Source organism: Fringilla coelebs (genome assembly GCF_963513975.1).
Source record: "Fringilla coelebs genome assembly, chromosome: 19".
Taxonomy (NCBI): Eukaryota; Metazoa; Chordata; class Aves; order Passeriformes; family Fringillidae; genus Fringilla; species Fringilla coelebs.
In genome coordinates this window covers 10,005,238-10,028,147 of record NC_140045.1, presented here as the reverse complement: position 1 = coordinate 10,028,147, position 22,910 = coordinate 10,005,238, and the positions used below count along the sequence as shown (strand labels likewise).

Below are 22,910 nucleotides of genomic sequence, written 5' to 3'. Positions count from 1 at the left end.
ACCTGCAATAAAAAGTATAAGATTTTTCAGCTTTGGTGCTTCTGTGAATCCTGTGCCCTCTGAGGAGCTGCTGAGTCTATTCAGTGGGGCTGTTGCTCTGACAAGGCTCACTTGGCAGCTTGCAGCCCTCTTCCATGGGGAAGTAGGACTGGCTGATCACTCCTTTCTTGAGTGATACTGATTTTTGGGTGGAGGGGACACTTGAGGAAGCAGCATGAGATGCATGTGGAAGGTTTTGTCTTCAGGGTGATGTAAGGATAAACTCCCAAACTGGTCTTTCCCCTTGATGAGACACACTCCAGAAAAGCCTACACCACTGGTCTGCTGATGTGAGGAACAAATAAAAGCTGCTGCAAGCAGTTGGTTCGACAGCACAGGAAATGTTTAGTTGTTTAGTTTTGGTTATCCTTATTCTACACCCTTCTATTCCACTCCAACATATAAAATGTGCCAAGGGGCCAGCAGTGACTGAGCAGGACAAGCCTTGAATAGCAGGGAAACAAATGGACCTTGGCATGGAGTGCTTGGACCACCTTCAGTATCCAGCATGGATTAAACCTCCACGCCAAATTCCATGGGGGATGTGCAGAACTGGATGAGGTATCAAAGCTGTTGATGGGCCTTCCTGCATTTTCAAAGTACCAGAAACAAATTTCAGCTGTACTCTGTGACCACAGCCTGGCTCCTTGGCCTGGAGGGGTAATGATGCTGTACTGCAAGTATTGAACAGATCAGCTGGAGCTGTGGAGTCCTTGCAGATGTCTGTGCCCCCTTTATTCTGAGCCAGTGCTGGGCAATGTTCTTCATCCTGGAAGCCAGTGTTAAAAGTGGGAGCAGTATTGCTGTTCTCTCCCCCTCAAAGTGCTTGTCAGACCTGCCAGGAGCAAGGTTGGGGCTCACTGAGGATTGTTGCCCCGTTCAGGCTTGCTTTTGCTGGGCTGTATTTGGGTAGAAACCATGGAATCATAGCACCACTGAGCAGAAGATTGTGCCTGTGTGCCCTGGGCCATTGTCATGAGTGAATGTTTTATGGTTGCCTAAAGAATCACCACAAAGGTATCAGCAAAAGCAGGTTTAGTATAGAAGTGAAAGTTCCACAAAGTTGTTGGCAAACTTCACTCTACTACTTACTACATGGCAAAAACAAACTGAAATCTAAAACAAATCAATCTAAACCCAAAATCAATCAAAAAATCTACATTGAGGCTGGGGAGGGGGGAAGGGTAAGGGTAGGAAAGGGCAAGGATAAAAAGGAAACACAGGATGAGTCACAAGGTTCAGAACAGACCCCCTTGCAAAACTGAGCCTCAGACTTGACCAACAGTTTTGGCCCAAAGGTTTAACAGCACTGAACAGCATAAGCTGTTAAGCTATTGCTTATGCTGAAGTTAAACAATGTAGCAATTTCATATAGCATTTACTTAAAAATCTAAAATACTTAAGAATCTAGGAGAGCAGCATCCACAGTGTATTTGCTGTAGTGCATTCCCACTCACACACAGACGTGGAGGAGTCTGTACAAGGAACCTCTGAAGAATTCCCCTCGAGCTCCTGGAAATACATCAGATATCTTTGCATCTTCTCAACAGGCAAAGAGTTGAGCCTCAAGGAATGGTCATAATTCCTCTCCATCCTGGCCACAATTCAGGTCAGCAGCTTTCTTTGAAAGTTTGATAACAAAAATGTTGTTCTGCTTGGGTTGTTATTCAGGCAAGAAAAATAGCTTTCCAAGGCTGTTTGTTGAGAATCAGGAGTTGGTTAGACAGCACCAGTTCCTGGGAGCAGACAGTGTTTCTGATAAGATTGAGAGTTGCTCAGCCCAGGTGCTGTTCTCAAGGCCAAGGCCTAACAAGCATTTCTGAGATCATGGTGCAGCTCAGGAGCTGGGGGAAGGCACCAGCAGAATCCACCCAGTGACTGAAAACAACTTGTCTTGCTCCACAGAGTGGCCATGTCACCTCTTGCCTCTGTGCTTATAAACAGGGATTTATTATGTCCAATTTAAAAATTGTGAGAAATTTTTAATCAGGTTAGCAAAATACTGTGATTTTTTTAAGACTGTTGAATATGAGGGAACAATATTGTGCATGCAAGGACATCTGTGGGACGGTGCTACCTGTCTAGCTAATATAAACACTCCAGCATATAAAACACTACAGTACATTAAGCATAAAATGACAGAAATCAGCAAAATTATAACAGGATGCAACGTTAGATCTGGAATTCCTGTTACAGTGGGTGACCACCCAAACACAATCCCACCAGTGATGTTCTTCATTTCTCATCACATGGTGTATCTATTCTGTGTTTGAGGAATAGTGGTTAGAGCTCTGTGTCCATTGCTTCAGACACCTTCCAGCAGTGAACACAGCTCTTTGTGCTGCAGTAATTTTTCCATCAGTGTAAGGTTCATTCCAGTGGGGGTGAGCAGGAAGCCTTGCTGGGATGTGTAGGTAGATTGTAGCAATTCATGGGTTGTGACAGAACTGAATAGTTGAAGTCACATCCTCTAATTTTGGAGAAAACTACAAACCCAAATATTTGAGTGCTGGTTTATTTCTATAGTGGTGTGGTCTCTGTGGAATCACCAATAGTTCTTACTCTTCCCTGTGTATATAAGTACATTACAAGCATTTCAGCAGGACGTATTTCAAAATGACAAACATTTTGTTCAGTGCCAAGACAAATGTCTTGGGCATTAGCATTGGTGTTACTTTCACAAATAAATCCCTGTTGTTCCTGTACAGCACACACATCAACAGTGACAGCTTGCCATTTGTTCCCATTTTGTTGGCCCATGCTCTGTGTTGTATTGGAAATAATTCCATGGTGATTTAACCCCAGTGCAGTGGTTAGCTATATGGGGTTTACCAAAGCACTGTGTATTGTTAAAGCAAAAGCTGTGGCTTTACTGTTGGTAGGCTCAGAAGTGAAGTTAACTAGATGCCAGCCAAGGCTGAAATCGTCATTAAAACTTATTTGCATTATCCTTGGTATCTTTTACATTTCAGTGGTCAGGGTACCTCCATAGCTTTCCCTTACAGTTGCCAGGAGATCCATAAGAAGATCAAGGACTTGAAGGCAGAGCACGTGGCAGAGAACATCTGGAGCATCCAGGAGTCCCCTGACTTGGTGAGCTGCCACTCTGGCCTGCCCCTCACTATGCTGCTCTGCTGCCCTGCAGCCCTTGGAGGCTCCCAGTGTGAAGTGCATCAGTAAGGAAGAGTGGAAAGGGTGTGGAATTCCAGGAGTGGAATGCAGGTGCTCATCCCAACCCACCTGGAGCTCCCTACACTCCTGCCAGGCTCTCTCCAACCCCAGAGGAGGTGGCAGCATGGTGTGCTGGGACATGCTGCAGGATTTCCTGGTGGGCAGCAAAGCAGGAGGAGGAAGAGGAGGCCAAGATCTGCCCGTGGAGAGGGACTGCAGCCCCCAGTACCTCCAGCCACTGTGTGCCCAAGGTCTCTGCTCCTGCTCCCTGCACATCCCACCAGGAGGCACAACCTGGCACAGGCAGAGCCAGGGCAGCTCCAGTGTGCTCTCTGTTTTCTGCTCAGAAAAGGGCTGTGCTCAGGGTGATGGGAGAAACAGCAGGAGCTGGTGACTGCCTGGGCCAGGCTGTACTGGATCCCACCACAGCCCCTCCTTGGTGCACTGGATCCCACCACAGCCCCTCCATCCCCCCACAGCCCCTCCTTGGTGCACTGGATCCCACCACAGCCCCTCCATCTCCCCACAGCCCCTCCTTGGTGCACATGGGCACCCAAAACCCTTGGCTGGGGAGGAACCTTTTGAAATTCAACAAAGGCAAGTGCAGGGTGCTGCTCCCTGGGGCATTAATCCAGGATTCCCCAGCACCCACACCTCCATCCCGTGGGTGCCCCAGCACGAGGCCACCCAGCAGCACAGACCCTCTGTCCAAGAGTGTGGCTGGGACTCAGCTGAGTGCCATGGGGACAGCGATGGCCTTGGGGACAGCTCCAGCCCTGTTCCCTCTGACTGTCATAGCTGGCAGCTGTGTGATGCTCTGGCATCAGACCCACTTAGCCAGTGATGAACCTGTGGGGGTGCTGGTGATGTCCTCCCAGTGGGAACAGGATTCTGTCATTCAGGGAGGCACGAGGAGTGGGCTGCTCCAGGATGGGGCCCCTCTGAAAGAGCAGCTGCTCGTGGCTGCCCAGGACACACAGGGATGGGAGGTGGAGGGCTCAGGCTCCCCCAGCTGCCATCCCAACCAGCCCTCAGCCTGTGTCCTTGCTTGGTGAGCCCTCTGGACCCCTCTGTGCCCTGCCAGGAGGGCAGGTGATGACCTGGCTCTGGCAGCACATGCCATGAGAGGGTGGTCCTGCACCTTCAAGATGCCCTGGGGCTGTATTAAGGTGAAACAGCACCAAACAGCCAATTAGAAAGTTGGAGTTTTCTGGATTTAAACCTTGTGATAGGTTGCATGGACTGTGGCAGCAACAATTTAAACACTACTGAACAGCCTGTGGATTAAATTTCCCTGGACAACCTGTGGATTAAACCAAGGAACAGCCCACAGATTATTTCAACAGTGTGTGGATTAAAATTCTCTGAACAACACGTGGCTACTTTTTTGAGCAGCCACCAAGTTAAACTTCCCTGATGAAAAGCCCATGGATTACACAACTACCCCAATGGACAGCTTGTGAGTTAAATTTCCCTGAACTACAAACAGCAATTTCTTAACAGCCCATGGCAGCCACAATTTAAACTTCTAAGGAGAGGGAGCAAGGAAGGAGGAAAGGAAGGAAAGCACAGATAGAGGAAGAACTTGTGTCACCAGCCTGGGTTCCAGCACTGTCCCTGGTCTGGTCCCTCGGTCCCTTGTTCATTGTGGAATTTATAGACTGGTCCTTGCACAGCCTCGTTTTGTTATTCTTGAACTTTTCAGAACAGGGTTGAGGGTTCTTGGGGTTTCATTTTCTCTCCCCCATCAGATGCAAGTGAAATGCTCAAAGTGAATGTCTCAATGCAAGTGAATGTCTCAAACTTGTTCTTTGAGATAGTTTCCCAAGATAGGAACTTGATCCTAGAAAAGCACTATCCTACCTCTAAAAACCCCTTTTCCAACTGAACCTTATCTCATTATTGTGGCAACATTCCTTTTCTCTTCTGCCTGGTCTTTGAGCATTAACTCTTTCAGGTTTATGCCAACTCTTTCAGGTTTTCAATCTCTCACATTTATCCCTTTGGCACACTGGCATTCCATTAACTTCCCACTGGTTCTGTTTCCAGAGGGAAAGCCATTCAGTACATCCTTTAAATACAGCATGAGGTGCTGGAACTGCCCTGCAAGGTCTTCATCTGACCCCAGAGAGCACCTGCCCACTTGTCAAGGGTCGCAGGTCCTCTCTGTGTCCCTTCTCACCTCCCCAGGGAGCCAGGCTGTGTCCCTGGAGTCCCCTTGCTGCTCCTGGGCACAGGCTGTGTTCCCAAAGCCTTCAGCCCCAGTTCTGGGCTTGCCCCCTGTGGGACAGCCATGGTCAGAGTGGGGGGCTTGGCAGGGGCAGCCTGGCCCCTCCTGGGAGGAGCAGGCAAAGGGTGTCAGGTTGATGGGCAGAAGTGCAGCCAGGGCAGGCCTGGGGCCCCTCAGCCTGTCCCTCTGTCTTCGAGCCCCTGGCTCATGGAGTGAAACTCAAATATCCCCTGAGAACCCAATGACAAAAGCTGCTCACCCCATGGAGACCCCCCAGCTCCCACAGCACACCCAGCTCCATTTTGGCCTTGCCACCAGCCCCAGTTCCCATGGGACTGTGCTGCTGGGGATGCCCCTGAAGGAATTCCCATGTCAGTAGGTTTTGGGAGCTTCCCTCTGTGGTTTCACCATTGTCTAATACAAACTGGAAAACTACAAATAGCCCATTTGCCCCATGGCACCTCCTTTATTTTGTAGCCAGCCAGTGGGTTGGACTGTGCTGGAGGGGTGGTGGAGAAACCAGGCTCAGCACCCCCCAATTCTCCTGAAAATGCCAGAACTCCCTGCAGTGCTGTGCCTGGCCCAGGAGCCAGGATTCCCCCAGGAGCTCCCCCAGCCCTCCTGTGCTCAAAGCCCCTGAGTTTTCCCAGAGCAGGGAGATGTCAGTGATCCCATTGCCTGATGGTCAAACCTGCATTTTTAAAAGGAAATTTCTATTTGGTGATTTTTGTAAGGCTTTGTCTGATGGATCACTCTGGTTCAAAGATTTTTCCCAGTGTTTGAGTCCTTTACTTAGGCTTGTCTGGAGGCTTGTGTTTATCTGCTTTTCCCTGCTTGCATGGCTCTTTGCTTTGGAGCAAGGTGCTGAAAATCTGTGTATTGATGGAGTCAGCAGCAGCTTTTCACCCTTCCCACATGTAAGGGAGAAGGCAAACTCTCATCCTTTTGAGACCTCAAAAATTAATGACTGGAGGTGCTTCCTCTCTGGCTGGCCTCCTCCTGGAGTGTTCTGGAATGCTCCAGGCTGTGTGAGAACATGGATCACCTCTCCACAGGGCACAGCTCTTCAGGGCAGGCTCTACTCACCCTGCCAGCAGCTCCTGGGGCACCACCTGCCTGATGTGAGCTGTCCTTGGAGTCATTTTGGGGTTGAAAGTGGTAAAGGCTGGAGGTGTTGTGGCACACGGTCCCCACAGGTCCTGTTGGTTGCTGGAACCAGGACATCAGCAGCAGCAGGGGACAATGGGGACATTCCACACAAGGCTGAGCCATTGCTGTGTAACAATGGGCACTCTTTGCCAGGGCAGGAGGACACTGTAAACAGGGACACAGGTGGCACCGGCTCCAGAACAAGGAGGAGACCGAAGAGGAAAGAGCCTGTTGGCTGGGCACCTCTTCCTCTTCCTTCTCCTCCTTCTAACGCCTCCTATCACCTCCCACCCCACCTGTTCCTCTCTGGAGCAATAGCACATGAGGCTCCTGTTCCTGGTGGTTCTGTGCTTTGGGACAGACCAGCAGCAATGGCAACGCTCACTCTGGGCCAGATGCTGGAGACTGCCCTGGGGTCATCGAGAGCCGGACCCGTCGACTTTGAGCAGCTGCACAGCCTCCTGAATGCGTTGCTTTTGCACCTGGGCCTGCAGGATCTGCTTGTCATGGAGAACGGGGAACCACTGGAGGGGGCCGAGGAAAGCCCTTTTGCTTTCCTTAAGGAATTAAAGGAGAGAGTGGAAGCCAATGAAAAAAATATCGCTGAGGTAGAGGCTCTTCTCAACCCCAGGTGCTCCCCCAGCCACCCCTTCCTGTGGGGTCTGAACCCCCTCATGCTGCTGGGGAGCTGCTGTGAGGATGTGCTGAAGGCCAAGCACTGCCCCTGGCTCTGTGCAGGCCGTGGTGGATGCAGAGGACCCAGGGAGCTGCCCTGGGGCTCAGCCCACCATCCCCCTCTCCTAGTTGCGGACTGTTTGCCTGGAGCTCCGTGAGGAGGTCAATGTGGTGAAGATGGAGCAGTCACAGATGGCAGAGAACATGCAGTACATGCTACAGAATTTTAACATGGTGAGCTGCTACTGATGCCCCCAGAGCTGCCCCTCACTGCACTACCCTGCTGCCCCTGCCCTGCAGCCCTTGGAGGCTCCCAGTGTCAAGGGCACCAGGAGGGATGAGAGGGAAGGGTGTCCTGAGAGTGGAACGTGGGTGCTCATCCCAACCCATCTGGAGCTCATCCCAACCCACCTGGAGTCCCCACTTTCCTTCTGCAGCACGCCTCTGGGAGAAGGGCACCACTGCCTGCAGGTCAGGCCGGTGCTTGAGGTCACTGCCTCCTTCAGACAGGGCTGCTGAGCCATTTGTGGACTAAATAGCCATCAAAAAAATCTAACCTGGGTCCAGGGAGGGTGAGGAGACAAAGGGTGAAATACAGCCACAGCCACTTGGCATAGCCTTGTCCAGGATCTCTCTGTCTGGTGTCCAAGTTTATTTGCAAATGTCCCTTTTAAATCCTGCTCCTGTGTTCTGACTCCTGTCCCTGTCCTACTCCAGGAACAACTCCAGAGCATGATGGATGAGTTCCGTAACCAGCTGTGGGAGTCTTTCATGGTATGTCCTTGAGCACACCCCGGGTCCCCTCACACCAGGACATGGTCCCCAGATGTTCTGGAGGAAGGGGTGGGGGGTTGGGGTCAACAGTCCTCTGGATCCATCATGCCCCCAGTTACACAGATGGCTCCTGATGCCTTCCTTCCCAAAATAAAATCTGGAAAAGAGACTGATGCTCTCCCCAGCCCCAGAGGAGGTGAGAAACATGGTGTGCCAGGATGTGCTGGAGGACTTCCTGGTGGGCAGGAAAGCAGAAGGAGGAGGGAGAGGAGGTCAAGGTCTGGCAGGTGGAGTGGGATCACAGCCCCCTGCATCTCCAGCCGCCCTGCACCCCAGCACCTCTGCTGAGGCTGCTCAGGACTCCTCTTCCCTGTGCATCCCACCAGGAGAAGGACCTGGCATAGGCTGAGCCAGGGCAGCTCCTCAGCTGGCCTAACACGTGCTCCCAGCTTCTTTTCTGCTCAGAAAAGGGCCGTGTTCAGGGTGGTGGGAGAAACAGCAGGAGCTGGTACCTCCCTGGGTGTGGCCAGGCTGTGTTGGCATCGCACCACAGCCCCTCCTTGCTCAGCATCGGGCAGGACTGTGGCTCCCTGCCCTCCAGGTCTCTCTGGAGTGGTGGCTGCAACTGGGACAGCAGGGGGATGTCATGGGGCAGGTCTGGGATACTGAGTCCCGTTGCTGGAGGCAAGAATGCCTTGCTGTTGTATTAGATGGCATCAGTTGGGTGTTTTTGCTGATCCCCTGGGCTGGCTGTGAAAACCATGGTCATGGAGGTGCCCAAAGGGCTAAACTGGCTGGGGAGAAACATTGTGAGGTTCAGCACAGGCAAGTGCGGGGTCCTTCACCTGTGGAGGAGCAGCCCAGGCACCAGCACAGGCCGGGACTGCATGGCTGGAAAAGCAGCTCTGTGGGGAAGGAGCTGGGGCTCCTGGTGGCTGAGGAGCTGTCCATGAGCAGCACTGTGCCCGAGGGCACGAGGAGGGCACTGGTGTCCTGGGGTGTGTTAGGAGAGCATTTCCAGCAGGTCGGGGGTGATGCTGCCCCTCTGCTCAGCCCTCCCCTGGATCAGTGTCCAGTTCTGGGCTCCTCGGGATGGCAGACACGGAGCTCCTGGAGGGGGTCCTGTGGGGGGCCACAAAGATGGTCTGGGCACTGGGGCACCTCTGTCCTGGGGCAAGGCTGACGGTGTTCAGCCTCAAGAGGAGACACTGAAAGGGAACCAAGGCTGGGAGGCTGATGCTGAGCATCCAGGGGGATCTGTGCCTCAGTTTCCCCAGGAAGAGCTGGATTGGGAGGCTGTCTTGGGGATCCTGAAGGCAGTCCAGGGTGGTAGCCAGCCCATCCTCTCCTCTCCAGTCTGCCATGAAGGAAATGCTGCGTGGACCCAGCTCCCGAGACAAGAAGTCTGGCCAGCTAGACTCAGAGGATGACCAAGGGCTGATTGTCATCGGCAATGAAAGTACCTCTGGGCACAGCTGGGGGGTGGGAGGGCACAGGGGGCCTGCAGGCTGCTGGCTTGTCCCCCAGCCATGCTCCCCCTGGCTCCCCTGACCCTGGGCAGCTCCCTCTGCTTTCTTCTTCCAGTTCCCCTCACGGAAAGGCCCAAGACATCAAAGCGTGGGGAGAACCGGTCCGCCAGCCCCAGCGGCAAGACAGAGGGCAAAGAGAAGGACGAGGCTGCGAGCGGCGACGTGGTCTCCACTGGGGAAAGTGACACGGGACAGGGCAGGGCACAGAGTGCCATGGCACGGAGGGGCATGGGACAGAAGGACATGAGGCGAAATGTGCAGTTGGGTGACACAGGACAGAGTGACATGGGACGGGATGACATGAGACGAAAGATGCAATGTAGCGATGCAGGACAGAGTGACATGGGACAGAAGGCCATGGGGAAGAGTGTGCGATGGAGTGACAGAGGAGGGCATGACATGGGACAGATCAAGGATGAAGAGATTGAGAGAGACATCTCTGAGGTAGAGGCTCTTCCCAGCTCTCTGGACGGTCCCTCTGAGATGACCGACATGGGAGAGATCGAGGAAGAAGAGACCAAGATGGGCCTCTCCAAGGTAAAGGCTCTTCCCAACCCTGCGGGTGCTCCCCCTGAGACACCCCCTCCTTTGGGGTCTTGCTGCCCTTTGACCAAGGTCTGGTTTAAGACCAAGCTCACAGTGGCACAGGGGACTTCCTTGAGGGAAGGGGGTGGAGTTCTGGGGGCAAGAGTTTGGCTGAAACACTGCTCTGTTTGCTCTGGCTTCTCCCCATTGTCAGGCAAAGAGTTCAGATGACAGTTTCACCACCTCAGAAATGCATCCAGGAGCCCCTGGCAGCCGTGCCCCAGTCCAGCAGGGGCAGTCAGTACGAGGCCAGCCAGGATCCCAGGACCTCTGGGTCCCAGCCGAGAGCATGCCTGGGACTAGCAGGTGAGTGCCATGCGGACACCAATGGCTTTGGGGACAGCACTGGCCCTATTCCCTCTGGCTGGGCCCATGTGGTGCCCTGGCATTGGATCCATTTATCCACTGATGGAACTGTGGGGATGCTGATGAGGATTTCCTCCCAGCGGCAGTAGGCTCCCAGCACCCAAGGACGGACGTGGAGGAGGAGGTGTCACCATGGAGGCACACCCAGATGAAGCTGGACTGTAGGTGAAAAGGCTTTTGTGACAAGCGTGGGGGACAGTGGCTTGTCCCCTGGCAGGGCTGGGACACGCAGTGCCAGAGCCAGATTGTGACCTGCCCTCCTGGCAGGGCACAGGGGGGTCCTGGGTGCTGACCAAGAGAGGACAAAGGTGTGAGGGCTGGTTGGGATGGCAGCTGTGGGAGCCTGAGCCCTCCACCTCCCATGACCCCTGTGGGTCCTGGGCAGCCACAAGCAGCCACCCTGTTTTGGAGGCACCAGTGGGATTGAGGTGAGGTGTCCCAGGCTGGGAGCATCCCACCCCAGCAAGGGGTACAGGAACCCCCTCCTCTGACCTTGCTACCAGCCCCAGTTCCCATGGGATTAGGATGCCCCTGGGAACCATTCCCACAGCAGTGGGTTTTGGGAGCTTTCCTCTGTGGATTCACCATTGTCCAATATGAGCTGGAGCTTTGTCCCAGGTGGGATCCCACAAATTGCCTGTTTCCCCCATCACACCCCCTTTCTTTTGTAACCAGCCAGTGGGTTGGATTGTGCTGTGGTGGTGGTGGAGAATTGAGGCTCAACACCCCATGATTCCCCTGAAAACGGTGGAACTCCCTGCAGTGCCTGGCCCAGCACTTGGCTCTGCCTGCACAGTCAGGGCTGTGCCCCAGGAGCCTGCCCAGCCCTTCTCTCCCTGCTCTAGGATGCTCCTAAGGGTGCCCTCTTCCGAGTACGCACCTTGTGAACCGCTTGTGAAGACGCCTGGCCAGTGAGTGCCACCAGCACCGGTGCTTCGGGGGTGGGACAGGGGCTGGCAGCGCCCTGCAGTGTCAGGGCTGGCTCGTGCGGCCCCTGTCACCCACCCGTGGCTCCTGTCACCCTCCCAGACGCCCTGAGTTCCTCTCGTCCCTGCCACCGCTGTCCCCCGGGCTCTCCATGCGCCTGCCCCGCAGACAGGAGAACAGGTAGGGACCTGGGGACCCAGCCCTGTCCCAGCAAGCAGAGCTCTTCCCTGGCTGGGGTGGAAGGGGCTGGAGGTGCCCAGGCAGAGAGGAGCTGCAGAGGGTCAGCTGGGCTTGCCCCAGGTCTGGAGGGGTTTTGCAGCCCCCCGTGCTGTCCTGTCAGGCCCTGAAGCCACATGGGGTGAGTTGTGCCTGGTGTCAGCCTCAGCCCAGGCGTGGTGGGAACTTGGTGCCTCCTGTGAAAGGAGTTCCCAAAATCAAGCCCTGGAGCTGGGACAGGCCCTGCTCCTGCCTGCAAAGGGCACCAGGATCTGTCACGGCCATGGGCAGCTCTTGGGGCCGTGGGACAAGGGCACACCCTGCAGGGCTGGGTGGGCAGGGGAGAGGGGGAGCACCCCCTGCACCTTCCCTGGCCCAGCAGGTTGAAGCACAGGGTGCCAGGGCGCCGGGCACTGAGCACCCTGTGCCCTGTCCCACAGGGAGGAGGCAGCCGACGGCTATTCCCGCAGATCCCCGATGTACTCCGGGGGCAAACACACCAGCGCCAGCGCCGGGCAGCGCATGGAGCCGCTCCTTCCAGACCCCAACCTGGTAGGGATGGGGAAGGTGGGGACACAGGCAGGACACCGAGGCTGGGAGAGTGATGCTGAGCGTCTGGGGAGCATCTATGCCTCAGTGTCCCCAGGAGGAGCCGGGTGGGGAGGCTGGCTCGGGGATGCTGAATGCAGCCCAGTGTGGCAGAGCCAGCCCATCCCCTCCTTCCCAGCCCGGCACGTACGAACTGATGGGCAAGGATGGAGTCGTGTACCGGGGCCGGACTCTCCAGGACTGAGCAAGCAACGCCAGCCTGCAGAAATAAAGGGTGACCAACAGCCGGTGCCTCCTTGTGGAGCAGGATCGTGCACAAGGAGGGGCCGGCAAACAGCCCCTGTGAAACCCAGGCTCTGTGTCAGCCTCCTGGCGTCGTGCAACCCCCGGCCCTCCCGAGCCCCACTTGTGCCCTGCCAGGGGACCCCCAAAAGGGGGACAGCAGGAGGAGGAGGAGCTCATTTGCTGCTGGAGAAAGGGGAAATGGGGACCTCAGCGGGAGGGGCAGCAGCAGAGCACAGTTTGATGCCAAAAGCAAATCCCAGCCCAAGCCGCTGGGATGAGCATGGCTGAGCTGCCTTCCTCACCTCCGAGTGAAGAAACCCCCCTGTCACCCCTCGTCCCTCACAGCGCTGCCACTGACCCAGGGCACAAACCCCCCTGCTCCCACCTCCAGCCAACAGGAGAGGGACACGTCCCCTCCTTCCTCCTGTGCCACCCCAAGGCTTGGGGCTGCTTCTCCCACCTTCCCCTCCCCAGCGTGTGCTGAGATACCGGGCAGGGAAACCCCGGCCCTGGAGCCCATGGGGACACCGAGAGGTGTCACAGCTGGGAACACACGACTGTGTGTGCAGGGGGCTGGGGATGTCCTCTCCACACACGGGCAGTGACGCTTCCTGGGGGGACACAAAGGCGGTGTCACCTCTCGGGTGAGTGGGAGGGTGAGAAACCCTGAGGGGAACCCCACTGGAACCTCGGGGGGACCCAGAGCTTATGGGGGACATCCCCTGTGGAAACCCTGCCCTCCTGGTGGATGTCCCCAAACCTCTCCCCCCACAGGGACAGCCTCCATCCCTGCCAGCTCCACTGCACTCCACAGGCACAGGGATTCCCCTGGAATGTTCTCCCTGCTGGGTTTGGTTTTTCAGGGGAAAACCAGGTGCTCAAAACCTGCTCTGGGGGTACTGAGGTGGACACAGCTGGATCTGGGATCTCCCCTGTGCCACCTCCTGTAGGAAAACTGGGAACACTCTGAGCAAACCCCCGGGCACCAGAGCAGAGCCAGCAAAGAACCATCCTGCACTCCTGGCTGGGGTTGAGGGGCTTGAAAACACCTTTGGGACCGATTGCATTTGCAGGACAGCCCAGCTGGGGTCACCCCTTTGGTGCTCATCATCCTCCTGCCCCAGGATCCAGGTGCACCCTGTAAACACTCCCACCCCCCTGCACCCCCTGAACACATCCCCACCCCCAGCACCCCCAGCCCTGGGTGATCTTTGGAGCAGGTAAGTAACCCCAGATGGATTTTTTTTTGCCTCTTCTCCTTGGAGTTTGTGCCATCCTGGGGACTTTCCCATCCCTGCAGAAAGCTTTGCACTGTGCCTTGAGCCTCCCTGCAATCCCTGACATTTCCAGAGCTGCTGTGCTCCCATTTTGGGGGTTTTACCCCGGCTGTTTGGTGTGTGAATGCAGCAGTCATGGGCCTGGTGAGCTCCCGTGTCCTCTGGCTGGTGACCCTTCTGCAGAGGGGGACACTCAGAGGACACCATCCCCTCCCCAGTGTCCCCACAGTGCTGAGGCCTGGGGGGGCTCATCCCTGGCTGGGTGATGGGGCTGGGGGGCCCAGGTTGCTGGAGGGCTTTTGCGAGCTGTGAGATTTTCAGGGCACAGACAGGGGTGCCAGCTGCACCCCCTGGCACATGGGGGCTCCTGGCTGTGCTGGCTCAGCACCCCCATGGCCCTGGGTCTCCCCTTCCCCCCGATCCTCCCTCTCTTTGGGGACAGCAGTGGTGGCTTGTGAAGGCAGAGCACAGACTCAGTCCCCACTGGTGACGCTGCCTCACAGAGGAGTCACCCCCATTTTCAGTGCCCTGCCAGGGACACCCTCCCAGCACAGAGAAAAGGCAGGGGCAGCTGGTGTTAAAAAAGTGATTTTTTTTTTTAATTTTTATTATTTTTTAAATTAATAAAAAACCTTCAACCTGTTTTTTGCTGGGTCTTTTTTATCCTTTTTTTTTTTTTTTGGTTTGTTTTTCTGTTCGTTTTTTTTAAGCAACATTGATTTGAAAACTAAAAAAACCCCAGCTCCCCCCTGCCTGGGGAAGCACCACGTAGGGCGGTCACAGGGACAGGGGGACGTCACTTTGATAAACCCCCAGGCCCTGGGGGTGCTGAGGGAGGGAGGATGGGGTTGGGGGCAAGTCCAGGGGGGGTCTGTGCAAGAAGCCGGGCTGAATTTCGGGAGCCAGAGAGCTGCTTTTGCTCTGGGCACTGCAACAAGTGTTGCAGTCCAGGGAAGCCAGAGCTGGGGAGGGTATCCAGCGGCTCCACGTCCATGTGGCTTTGATCTGGAGTGCCAACAGCCACATCCATCCATCTATTTTCATTATTCCGTCCTCCCCTTCCCTCTCCTGCCCTGATGCAGAGATGCTGTGGGTGGGGATAGAGCCACAGGGAGAACCCCCAGACACCCAGCAGCTGCCTCCACACTGCTGCTCTTTCTCTCTGATCTATATACATTAGATATATTTATATATTATAGTTATATATTTTTTTTAAAAAAGGGGAGGGGAGTAGAGAGCAGCCAGAGGCTCTCACAGGTCAGTGCCCTCCCTGGCAGCATGTCCTCCCCCCCCACCCCTAAAAATAATAATAAAACCTAGAAAATTATTCCAGTGCGTTTCTCGGCGAGCCCCTGCTCCCAACGCCCCGGCCCGGCCCCCCCTGACCCCCCCAGCCCTCCGGCAGCCCCAGCCTTATCTCTGCCCATCCATGGTGGCCACGGCTTTCTGTGGGGGGGCAGGGGCCGGGGGGGTGGGCGGCCAGGAGGGCTGCGGGTGGTGCAGGTGGTGGTGGAGGCCGTGGGTGGTGGGTGAGGACGGGGGCAGCCAGGCGGGCTGGTGGCTGGGGGGCGAGGAGGCCCAGAAGGGGCTGAAGCTGCCCGGGGGGGAGCAGGCCATGGAGGTGATGGGGCTGTTGCTGCTCTGCAGGCTCTCCGAGGTGCGCAGCTTGGAGAACATGGCCAGCGCGTCCGGGAAGTTGGGCGGCGTGGCCGGCGTGTTGCTGGGGGTGCACATCTGCAGGGCACAGGAGAACGGGGCTGTCAGCTCACTCACGGGGGGGGTTTGGGGGTCCCAACCCACCCACGACAGCCAGACACGTGGCTGGGGATCCTGCCTGTACCCCACATCCACACCCAGGGGTCTGCGTGGCTCCCCCAGAGGTGTGGGGTGCCTGGGGAGAGGCTCCAGCCAGTCTGGGAAGGACATTTTGGACCATCCCAGATGCTCAAAGCCCACGGATGAGGCGGGTTTGGGGAGCAGCACAAACAGGGCTGACACAAAGGGGTCCAGTATGGAGGGTAGGGAGGGTCCTACCTGGCCCCACAGGCCCCCCTTTCACCCAGGTTCCTCACCCTGCTCCCTTTCACAGCCCATTATGGCAGAGAGAGCAAAAGGCAAGCAGGGCCCCCCAGTTCCTGGTACAGGCCCTGCCTTCTTGGTACCCAGCTAAATTTAGCACCCCGACAGTGATGGATCCGTCCCTTTTTCCAGCAGAGGAAAAATCCACTAGGGAGGACCCAGCCCTGCTCCAAGCCTGGCACAGGGACCCCAAGCCAGCACAGAACTGGCTGAACTGAGAACTGGGGAGGTGCTGAAAGGGGGACAGGGGTGTGTATGCAAATTCCCATCAGGCTGCACACACAGGGAAGGGCCTGTGGACAGGGGGTGCCTGGACATGGGGGGTCCATGCACAGGGAGACTTCACTCCTCCGGTGAAATCCATCCCAAATCCCTGCTGCCCTCCTGGAGCCGCAACTCCTGACAGATGTTTGTGGGGACTTTTGAGCAGAGTTAAGGGGCTTGGACAGTGCCTGCTGCCTTTAGCAATGGGGGATTGAGATGTTTCTGGTGGGGAATAGCTGCTTTATCTCCCCCTTCCTGGGGTTTATCCCAGGATTTGCCCCTGGCTTGTGCTCAGCAGCCCCTGCTGCTTCCCCAGCACAGGCCAACACACCTAAATCCGTCTCAGAGGTTCCTGCTCATCCCCATCCCAGCCACCCTGGGTGATGCTGGGATCAGAGGAGCAAACCCTTTCTAGGGACCCCAGACCCCTGAAGCTGGGGTGCTCCCCAGCCTGAGGGAAGCAGCAGCTGGCTCTCATCAGCCTGTGGAGCTGGGGCACCCCAAAAATGCAATCACAGCCCAGAGGGCACTGAACAGGTTCGTAGTTAACTGGGGATATTCCTCCACAGAACTCATTTCAGAACTCAGCTTCAAGTGGTGCTAACCCAGCCTTTGCTTTTTAAATTAACCTATACATTTGGCAGTATTTGAAAAGATACTTGTTGGAAAAAAAGCCCCAACAAATCAACAAACCCCCAAAACCTTAAATTTTTGAAAAAAACCCACCGCCACCACAGCCAGCCCTGAAATGATGCTGGACACAGCTCTAAGCTTCTGGGGTGATGTTTGCCAGATTAATTTGAAATATTAATCAAATAATAATTAATTTCCATGTAATTCTTGCCTTCCTCCTCCAACACATCTTGAGGAGAGCTGTCAGAGGGTCGATCACTGAGACCCCAAACAGCTCTGGCAAGTCCTGGCCCCGCAGCCTGGAATCTGTGGGGGCTTGGGGAGTGTGGGGAGCCCCCCTCGGGGTGGGGGTGACAGGGATGAGCCCCCGCCCATCAAACCACGGCCACACTCACAGCTTTGTTCCCTGACGCTTGAAAAAGAAATAGAAACTGCCAGCACCAAACTCCTCATCTCACGCCTGCCTTGAGCCGTGTGGGGCATTTCAAACTGCACAAATCAGGATGCTGGGGAGGGGGAGGGAAACACCAAATAAATTCCCCAAAACAGGAGTAACTGGAGAGAAGGTAAAAGGTATTTGGACACCACGTGGAGCACACGGTGTTATGAAAACATTGCTGGGGAGGGGGAGAACCGAGTGGTTGAGTTCTGGGGGGGAATGGGGTGCCTGTTTTGGGTTGGGGGGGTCCCTGTGTGGGGATGGGGTTCACCAGCCCTGCTTTGCATCCCGCCCGCGGCAGTTCCTGGCAGGAACTGCCCCGATGAGGCTTTGGGGTGAGAACAGCAGGGCCTGGATCTGCTCCCCGGCCCCTCTCCCTCCGGGAACGCGGCTTTTCCACCCGGAGACCCCGCAGCCTCCCCGGGGCAGCACGGAAACGTGCGGGCTGGGGAGGAATTACAATAAAAGGGGTTTTACTGGGAGCTGGCTGACAAAGCGACTTTCTCCGAGGGAAACCGAGCGCTCGCTGCCGGCAATGCCGGGCCGGCTGGCGATTCCCGATGGAACGAGAAAAGGGGGAAAATTCGCCTGAACCCCGATCCGCTCCTTCCCCCACGCGCGGCACCGTCCAGTTCCCTCAACACTGGAGGACGGCGGCGGGGGGGGGGGGAGAGGGAAAACAAGAAAGAAAACCCCCCCGAGAAACACAAAACAAAACACCCGGAGGGGAACAACTTCCTCCCTCCGGCCAAGGCGATGTGCCCTCGGCCAAGGTCAAGTGGCGTGGGGGGAAAGGGGGGTCCAGACGTGGCCCCCCGGCCCGGGGAGCCCAAGTTGCAGCGCGATGCTCGCCGAGACAAACTATTTCCTGGCAGACATTTTAGCTCGTGTTTACATTCTCCGGCTGCGTGTTCCTGCGGGCGCCCAGCAATATGGCTGGCAGGGAGCTGACAGCTCCCAGGGCTGGGGGCTGCACCCCCGCGGGGGGCTTGGGATGGGGGGGCTCCTTTGGGGGGCCGTGGGGTGGGTGGTGCTGGTAAGGGTGGGGAGGTGTGGGGGGTTGGTTGGTGCTGGGAAGGGTCTAAAGGGGTTTTTGGGGCTGGGGGCGTTGGGGAAGGGATGGGGGGGCGCAGGGATGAGGGAGAAGCCGGGGTCCTACTTACCATCTGGGGGGGGTGGTGGCTGCTGGGAATGTTGGTCTCCTGGAAGAAGGCGCTGAGGGCTGTCTGTGGGGACAAGCTGTCAGCTCCAGCCCACCCGACACAAAGGGGGAGGGACAACACGGGCCCCCCAAAGCTCACCCCGCAGCCCCCCGCCCGCTCCCACCCCCTGCGACCGCCCCGGGGGCGCCAGGGGCGCCGAACCCCGCCAGGCCGAGGCGCTGCCCTTCACCCGACCCACCGGAGATCGTGTCCCCTGCTCGCTCAGGGGCTCCCCGGGCGAGGGGACACCCCCGACCCGGTGTTTACACCCCCGACCCGGTGTTTACATCCCCGACCCCGTCCCTGCGGCGCCCCCATCCCCAAACCCGAGCGAGAGGGAGGGGCCGGCCCGCAGGGCCGCAGCTCGGGTTTCGGCCCGGGTATAAATAGACCCGGCGGAGCCCGGGGCCGAACCGCCCCCAGCCCCGCCGTGCGTGTCGGGGGGGGCGGGCAGGACCCCCCAGAACCGGCCACGCGTGTCGGTGGGCCGGGACCGCACAGGCCCGCCGCCACCCCCCCCCCCGCCTTCCGCCCCGCGGCTCTGCGGGCAGGCGGGCGTGCGGATGGGGACGTGGGGCGCCCCGGTTCTCGCGCGGGTTATCCCGATCCGTGCCGCCGGCGGCCCGGCCCGTACCTCGAACTGCCAGTGTGCCGCCTGCAGCAGCTGCTTGGCCTGGTCGGCGGCGCAGCCCGCCGCCAGCACGAACTGGTTGATCATCACCTGGTGCCGCAGCTCCTCCATGTTCACGGACATGGCGGGGCGGCCCCGGCCCGGCCCGGCCCGCACCGCCCGGAGCGCCCCGCGCCCGCCGCGCCCGCCGCGCTTCACCGGGGGGACCGGGGGGCGCCGCCGGCCCCGCCCCCGCGCGCTGATTGGCCGCCGCCGCGCCCCGCGCCCCGCCCACCCCCGGCTTCGAACCTTCCAGCTGCCCCGGCGCCTCCCCATTGGCCACCGCCTGTGTTTTGGCTGCAGGCGGCGCCGCGATTGGCTAGGAGTGGCGGAGGCGGGGCCAGGCGGGAGGGAGAAAGAGAGAACCGGCCGCTGATTGGCTGTGCGGGGGTTTTTATCGTGAGGCTTTGGTGACGTCACGTTTATTGAGGATGTTCATTGAGGAGGGGCTCATTGAGAGGGGCTCGGGTTGGGGGGGGATTATTGAGGGGGGGTCAGTTTGGGGGGTGTTCATTGAGGGGAGATTTTTGGGGTTATTGAGGGGGGGTCAGATTGGGGGGTGTTCATTGAGGGGAGATGTTTGGGGGTTATTGAGGGGGGTCAGATTGGGGGGTGTTCATTGAGGGGAGATGTTTGGGGGTTATTGAGGGGGGTCAGTTTGGGGGGCGCTCATTGGGAGGAGCTGTTTAGGGGTTATAGAGGGGGGTTCGGTTAGGGAGGTTCATGGAGAGGGGGGTTCACTGTTTGGGGGTCACAGAGAGGGGGGGTGAAATAAAAAGGAGGGCTCCATCCATCCCTGGATACCCCTGTTGGGAGGGCCACTCCTGCAGGGACTGCACCCCTGCCTTGGCTGTCCCAGCCAGGCTCCTCCATTCCCTTATCAAGGCTCCCTCTTCCTTCAGCAGAGCTCTCCCAGCAGTCTTGTTTCCTCGATCCTGGGGACCCTGTTGCTCCCTCAGGGAATTTCCCCTTAACCCCCTGCCTTGGCTCTCCCACCTGGAAACAGTTTCCTCTGGGCATGGACCCTAACCAGATGCCAGGGGCAGGAGCAGGGACCCATCCTCTTCATCCCCATGCCCCTCCCATGTAAGGGTATGGGGTTCAGGGCAGCTCCCTGTTTGGGGAAAGGGGGGGTTGGGATTTTTTGTTAATAGTTAAAATCGTGATAACTCTGAGCTCCAGTCTCAGCCTGCAAGGATGAGCTCTCCCCTGCTCTCCCCACACCAGGTTTGGGAATCCAAGTGGGACTTGTGTGATTCATGCCTAGAAGCGTTTTGATTAAAAAAGGAAAATTGGCATTTAAACCCCAAACAAATAAAGAAGGGACTTTGCAAATGCACGGTGGTAAAATAGGTTGATCTGGGATGAGCCACTGGAGGTTTAGATGTGGTGGTGGTGAGCAGCTGGCCAGGGGAGAGGGAATGAGGAGGCAGAGCAATGGAAACTCAAAGCTGTGTCTGCAGCTGGTTGTCCCCAGCAGTGAGAGCCTCTGTGGAGCTTCTGCAAAATCCTGCTGGTCCCCTGAAGGTGAGGTCCAGCAATGCCAGTCTGTGGTTGCCCAGGCTGGAATCCTCCTGGGATGTTCAGGGGGTTCCCACCACTGGGGTTCAGCGATGGCTGCGGAGGGTCCTGCTTGCCCAGTAGGATTTTGGTAGCTTTGTCTTCTTGGAGCAAAACCAGCCTGGAGGCAGGTGGAGGTGCGAGAGGAGCAATTGCAGATGCAGGGATCCCAGCCCCACCCGGCTCTGCATGCAGCCCTGGCGAGCTCTCAGAAGCTCCTGCTTGCCAAAGCCACCCATGGCACAGCACAGCTTCGAGCTGGGAGCAGCTGGCCTCAGGCAGTGCCTGCCTGGGAAACCCATGGGAATGCAGCTCCTGGGCCCTTGGCACCCAAAGCTGTGACAGAGTAGTGCTGGTGACACTTGGAGAAGCCAGCAGGACTGTGAGTTCTTCAAAATGACCCCTTTTGGGGCAGGTTTGGCTGTCACCTCTCCATGCTGAGATGCTCTTCCAGATGTGCTGCCCTGACACCCCTGGGACCCTGGGGGTCACCCCTCTGGGCCCCCAGCACCTTCCCAGGCAGGAGCTGTGGAGCCCTGGGCAGTCACCAAGGAAGGGTCACCCCTTCCCCACTGTGGGGCTGCACAGAGCAGAGCCAGCCCCGGAGGAGAGGCGCTGCTGCTTCCCCAGTTTGTGCTGGGGGAACTGGGAATGGACTGGCTGTACAGGCAAACCTTTTCTCTGTGGGTGGGCTGCACACCCTCCTGTTATAACATTGCGGTGCTCTGCCGTGACTCAGTTTCCCTCTCAGCACAAGGAGGCGGAACCCTCTTTCTGTGGCACACGCACATCCCAAACCCCACAGCCGGGCAGCACGAGCTTCAGACTTGCATCTTGCCCAGCAGCACGCGCATTTTGGGTTCAAACGCTGCATTTTCTCTACATTCCCCCTCCGGGTCAGCCCTGCTAGGGTTTCTCCTGGCCTTACGTGTGCTGGGATGCGCGGCCGGGCAGAGCCGGGAGGGATCCTGCCCTCGAAGCCGTATCCCGGCTCCTGCCTCGCTCCCGCGCTCCACTGCGGCACTGTCCTACAAAATCCTCTGCTGCAGCAATCGCTGGGAAAAAAACCACGGGCCGTGCATGCAGGCAGCAGCTCTGCGTGCAATGACTGCCGGGTTATGGATCTGCACGGGGATAACTTTGAATTATTATCTGCACTAAAGCCCTGCAGTCTGCTCTGCTAATGAAATGTGCTGGCTCCCTCTCCTATTTCCCGCTGTCGGTGCTGGCTGGAGCGAGGCAGGGAAGTGGGGCTGGCAGCTCAGCAACGCTGGGCTGTGCTAGAGCTTTAAATTATCCATGGGTAGAACGGGATCCCCGAAAATGTGTGTTGGGGTGAGCAGGGATCAGTTCCTGGGCGCCAGCACTCAGAGCTGGAGCAGGCTCCCGGTGTGGATGCTGCCCTCGGCTCCTCCGAGAGCCATACGGGTTGGAAAAGACCTTTAAGATCATGGACTCTTAAATCCTCCTCTTCAGCCGGTGCTCCCGCTGGCACCCAGCCCAGGTGTGACATCCAGCAGCACGGACATGGTGTCACTGCTGGGAATGTGGGTCCCGGTGTGACAGTGACAGGCTGACAAACAGGGTACAAAGCCACCTCGGGCTGCTCTTTGATTTGGCTTTTCTCAGCTGCCTCTGGGGCTGTGTGGGTAGGAAGCAGTTGGGAGAGGGGTCCGTGTGTCCCTCTGCAGGGAGGGGACAAAGGGGGGGACTCACCACTGAGTAGCCGAGGACATCAGGGCAGCTGATCCGCCTCCCTGCACATCTCCCGTTTGATATTTATAGCACTCGTGTTATCAACTCAAATCAAAATCATGTGATGCTCCACTAACTGGCGCTGCCGGACTAATTAATCACCGGCGAGTTTAAGTGAGCGGTCAAAGGGTCCATCCTTCCTCTTCGGCTCCAAGTGGGAAATGGGGAGGTGGCCGGTTATTCCCAGTAATTTAACTCTGGGGGAGCTGGGGGAATCTGTCGGGGTGCACTGGAGCGGACCGGCAGCTCCGTGCCTCCAGGGCGGCTGCAGCTGCCCCTGGTGTGGAGCGGAGCTGGGAGGGCAGGATGGGGATGATGGGGATGATGGAGATGTGCACCGGGGGGGCTCTAACCCGGCCCCTCCCCAGCGCTGCGCGCCCCTGAAGCGCTGCTGGAGGGGATCAGTCCCTGTGCCAACAGCTGCACAAAATCCTTCCCCCTATAACCTGTCGGGAGGAGTGGCGGCTTGTCCTCCTCCCAGGGGACACGCCAGCGGCAGGGGGTACAGGGACAGCGGGACCACGGCCGGTCTGCCC

At 57.4% G+C, this 22,910-nt stretch overlaps 1 protein-coding gene across 1 annotated transcript; it reads right to left on the bottom strand.

The window, feature by feature from the left end:
* Positions 1 to 14,344: 14,344 nt before the first annotated feature.
* Positions 14,345 to 19,238, bottom strand: UBALD2 (UBA like domain containing 2). Its single transcript, XM_084218633.1, has 3 exons — positions 19,024 to 19,238; positions 18,351 to 18,413; positions 14,345 to 15,506 (listed from the first exon to the last, which is right to left on the bottom strand). Exons 1-3 carry the CDS (start codon positions 19,141 to 19,143, stop codon positions 15,186 to 15,188), a joined length of 504 nt encoding a protein of 167 aa, XP_084074759.1. The 5' UTR covers positions 19,144 to 19,238; the 3' UTR covers positions 14,345 to 15,185.
* Between the last annotated feature and the right edge of the window lie 3,672 nt (positions 19,239 to 22,910).